This window comes from Engraulis encrasicolus, chromosome 6 (genome assembly GCF_034702125.1).
Source record: "Engraulis encrasicolus isolate BLACKSEA-1 chromosome 6, IST_EnEncr_1.0, whole genome shotgun sequence".
Lineage (NCBI taxonomy): Eukaryota > Metazoa > Chordata > Actinopteri > Clupeiformes > Engraulidae > Engraulis > Engraulis encrasicolus.
In genome coordinates this window covers 56,605,082-56,610,081 of record NC_085862.1, presented here as the reverse complement: position 1 = coordinate 56,610,081, position 5,000 = coordinate 56,605,082, and the positions used below count along the sequence as shown (strand labels likewise).

The 5,000-nt window shown below is 46.2% G+C and overlaps 1 protein-coding gene across 6 annotated transcripts in view; it reads left to right on the top strand.

The window, feature by feature from the left end:
* Nucleotides 1–4,932, top strand: part of ptprsa (protein tyrosine phosphatase receptor type Sa) — a 272,327-nt gene extending 267,395 nt beyond the window's left edge. For all 6 annotated transcript variants that reach the window (XM_063202029.1, XM_063202025.1, XM_063202028.1 and 3 more), the window contains one exon: nucleotides 535–4,932. In XM_063202029.1, coding sequence (XP_063058099.1) covers nucleotides 535–603 — 69 coding nt within the window. In that variant the 3' untranslated portion in view covers nucleotides 604–4,932. The remainder of the gene's footprint in view (nucleotides 1–534) is intronic.
* The last annotated feature ends 68 nt before the right edge of the window (nucleotides 4,933–5,000 follow it).

The following is a 5,000-nucleotide window of genomic DNA, read 5'->3' as shown; positions in this document are numbered from 1 at the left end:
AGGGAGACACACACATACATGCACACACGCACACACACACACACACACACACACACACACACACACACACACACACACACACACACACACACACACACACACACACACACACACACACACACACACACACACACACACACACACACACACAGGGCCACAGCTTTGACAAAGACATCTGATATGAAAGGGCCCCAAACCCAATCAATACAATGAGGATCCAATTCTGGGGTCCCTCTCTCCCTTGCCCCGGGACAAGTGACCCTTTTGTCCCCCCCTGTCAGCTTCCCTGCACAGACACACACACACATACTTTCTTTTTTTTTTCTTTTTTTTTTTTTTAAGATATTTTTATGGATCTGCAGGTGCAGTGCATATGTAGCAACCACTGACTCTCTCTCTCTCTCTCTCTCTCTCTCTCTCTCTCTCTCTCTCTCTCTCTCTCCTCTCTCTCTCTCTCTCTCTCTCTCTCTCTCTCTCTCTCTCTCTCTCTCTCTCTCTCTCTCTCTCTCTCTCTCTCTCTCTCTCCTATTCCAGGATGAGTATCAGTTCTGCTACCAGGCTGCTCTGGAGTATCTGGGCAGCTTTGATCACTATGCAACGTAAGAAGCCATCACATTTCCCAATCCCCCACCCCTAGTGTCCACCCCCCTCCCCTCCCCTCCTGGCCCCTCCCCTGGCCCCTCTTCCGGACTGTCTCCTGAGCCATAGAGACCTGCCTGAGAACCGGAACCAACCACAACAACAACAACAACCACAAAACAACAAAGTGACACTCCAATCATCCAATGGGGGAAATGCTGTATAAAAAACAAAACAAAGTGTTGGATTTCAAAAAAAGAAAGAAAGGAAAAAAATGTGACAAAAAAGTGAATATTTGAAACTGTCTGTTGGTGGCCAGCCTATCAAAATGGCCAGATTGGGTCGACTTGGGAGTTCTGCCTCCTCCCACACCCCCCAGGCTGGAGGGACTCTCCATTCTGCTGACCAGATGGGAACCAAAAAAAACAACACAACACCAGACTCGTGCTGTGGGGGAAAGGGAGGGATTTACGTGACGGACTGCTCTCCTTACCTCAAGTGTTCTACTGTGAGGGCGCACTCGAGACTGGCTCCTGACTGGCTGGTCCAACGTTCTGATCCAAAGCCACGTATACAGTACGTCTCCTCTGGGCCAGAGCGGTGCCGGAGTCGGTAGTCATCTTGAGAAACGATTCATCCTTTTTGTGTACATCTGTTTCAAAGAACTAACTGCATTAAAAGTTTAAAAAAAATATTCAATGGACATACAGAAACGGTGAATGAAGGATACTGCCATCTAGAAGAACGGAAGGAGCCCGTATGGACACTCACACACACACACGCACACACGCACACACACACACACACACACACACACACACACACACACACACACACACACACACACACACACACACACACACACACACACACACACACTTTCTGGTGTTTCTCTGTGTCCACGGATATGTACAGGACCTCTATCGATCCTCAACTCTACTACTCTTCGTCGTAGATAGAGGAAAAACACACATACACACGGACACACACACATACGGACATACACACGAACACACACACGAACACACACACTGATGTATACATAGAAGCATACTGTATGTAAAGACATACACATTTACATTGATGTTTGTAGTCATACTGTATATCAGTATAAATACCCACAGACACACACACACACACACACACACACACACACACACACACACACACACACACACACACACACACACTTACACAAACTATTACCTGTAGTTTATAACCGATGATGAACTGGTTCTACTGTCCGTCAGAAAGTCTCCAGTTACAAGTATGTGCTCAAGTGTTAAAGCTCCCTCCTCAAACACTGTCACACACGCACACACACACACACACACACACACACACACACACACACACACACACACACACACACACACACACACACACACACACACTCACACACACACACACACACGCACGCACGCACACACACGCACACACACACACGCAGACCACCTCCAGTGTTTGGAGCCAAGAGCTACTGCAGTCTGAAGGGGAACCTCCTCACCCCCTGCATCTATACTGCCCCATCATCAGCTGGGGGATCCGGCATCAAGCATGTTCGTAGCCAGAAACCATTCATTGGCTGGGCCCAGAAACAAACAAATCTGGTTGGCCTGTTTACTCAAACAAAAGGGAATACTGTGTCTAGGCAAACAAACTATCAAAACACACAAACATGTTGCATTAGGGAGCATTCTGATTCGCTTGGACTGATTGATTGACAGGAAAAGGGACCACCCACCACTATGTATGTGTAACAAACCATGCTGTGAATGAAACCCCCACAGCAGGAACCGTACTGGTAGGAGAACCTGCAGCTATTACATAGGGAACTATTGTGAGGAGAACTTTTTAGCTGAGGAACTACCTCGAGGAGAACCGTCAGCTTGAAAGCTGTCAGGAGGACGAGAACCTTGAGCTGAAGGATGAACCTCGAGAAGAACCGTCAGCTGTGGAACTGCCGTTTAAAGGAGAACTTTCTGTTTTCTAATGCAGGGGGAGCTGAGAGACTGCTGAGAACGTTTGTAAGGGCGGTCATAGTGTTTTGCTCCTCTCCTGACACCTGTGTGTGTCTGCAGTGCCCAACCTCCATTGCCGTCTGTTCAGACTGGTGTCTCACGTGAACGAACTCAGTGTGCGATATGGTATGTGTGTATGTGGGTGTATGTGTGTGAGTGTGTGTGTGTGTGTGTGATAGACTCCTAGTTGTGCTTGTGTTATGCCAAACTTGCTGCTCTCCTCTGTCTTGCTGTACATGTGCAGAATGTTCTGGAAAGGTTCCGAAGGATCCATCAGTGTGAGAAAGGGACCTGTCACCAGAAAATGGGAAAGAAAATACGGAAAATGACAAAAAAAATGTATGAAATCATGGTTGTGAACTAAATATCATTAAATTGGGGCACCTCTCGAAAGAATGTGTGGGTGTGTGCACATGCTTGTATGTTTGCATGCACGCGTACGTCTGTGTGTACACGTGCGTGTACGTACATGCGCGTGTGTGTGTGTGTGTTTGCCTGAGTGTGTGCATGCGTGCGTGCGTGTACACATGAAGTGTACCTGGTGGTGGGGTTGCCCCGTTCACCCCCCTCCTCCTCTCAGTATAAGTCGTCTGTGCGTGCACAGCCACAGAGACGTACTGTGCGTAGAAGAGGTCGTGCTGTGTAATCTGTCTTATTTCCTGGGAGCCTTATTGTTATTACTGTCATTGCAGCTCAACCCCCTCTCCCTTCTCCTACTCCCCTACCCCCCCACCCTCCGTAGACATTCTATTCTTTAACCTAGAACCTAGAACAAGCTTTTATTTGACTTTTTAACTGATCTGCTCATTTAAAAAGAAAAAAAAACACATAAAGAGAATAGCCAGAGAGAGAAGAACTTAACCTGTTCATATTATGTTGAAAGACATTCTATTTTTTCACAGTAGAGATGTTACAGATGAGGTTGAGGTGTGTGTTTATGTGTATGGGGATGTATACACACATAGACACACACCACGCTCCTACATATTTAAAAAGCAGAATATAAAGATGTATCCAAATCTAGACTAGTCTTTTTTGTTTTCTTTTTGTTTTTTATTTCGTTTTCTTTTTTATTATTCTTTTTTTGTACCACTCATGAACTTTTCATTGTTTGTGTAAAAAAATGGGATTTTGTTTTTCTTTTCTTACTGATGTTTTTTTTCGTTCCTCTGTTAAACGTGAAAGGAGAATTGGAGAGGACTTGACTGTGTGTGTCTGGGAAAGGGCAAAGAGAGCTATGTGAAGCGGCTCGGAGATCTGGACTCTTTGAGCTAAATAGACCTAGATGAACTTTCTTTTGTAATGAAATTAGACAGAGCTGAAATAAATAAAATAAATAAAAGAATAAAAAAACACGAATTCTTTTTGACCTGACCAGACTTTTCAGCTGTACACTTTGTACAGGCTATATGCTAACATCCTTCCCTTTCCCCTTTTTTTAACATTTTCGTTTTTCTTTTCTTTTTCTTTTTTGTTAATCGTTATTTCCAAAACATCAGCCGATCATTCATTTGTTATATACCAGTGATGATCATGCATACCTGTAAATAAGCAAATATATATTATATGTATTTGTATCATTTGACCCTTGACCTTGAGATATCAGCCCTCGGTCGGCACATCGTGTGATGCTAATGAGGAAGCTTTCTACAGTGTCTGTGTGAATGTTCCCACCAAAACAACCAACCAAACGACAAAAACCTTAACCCCTAAGCCCTAACCCTTGACCCCTGATCGCCATATTCCCGTCCCCCCACCCCACCCGTTGTCACAGTAACACCCAGCTTTTCCATTGTAGCCCCCTCCTCCCCTTATCCACTGTGTCCTGAACAGGGCGTCACAAAAGGTCCTGTTTTTACCCAGAATTCTTTGAGGCTGCGGTGCGGCCCACTTGTTGAGCTGTTCAAGTACCATTAGGAGATGTTTTCTATGCCAGCTCTCTGCTTGCTCGGTGGGGGGGGGTGTTGAGGGGTTCAGATTTCTCAGAGACCCCCTCTCGACCCGTAAGTACCAATTGGCACCCCTTGGACGACATCCCAGAGAACGGCTGGTGTGTCCCGTATCTCTCTGCGTCCTTTCAAACCAACCCTCAACTCTGGCCCCAACCCTATCCCATCCCATCCTTACCTTCTGCTGTGTGTATGCACTGTATGTCCCTGACACCACCCAACTCGTAGTCCCCCCCCCTCATTCTGGACACCTCTGTCACTGACTCTAGTTATACAGTGACCAGGCTGACTGTAGTGTGAGAAGGGATGATGTGTGTTGTGTCAGCGAGTGATTAGGGGGTTCTCTCCTCCTTAAAATGTGGATGGGGGGCTGAGAAGAAAAGATTAGGGGGTGGTGGTGTGGGGGGGGAGTGGGGGAGGGGGTGTGTGTGAAATGGTGGGACATTTGACA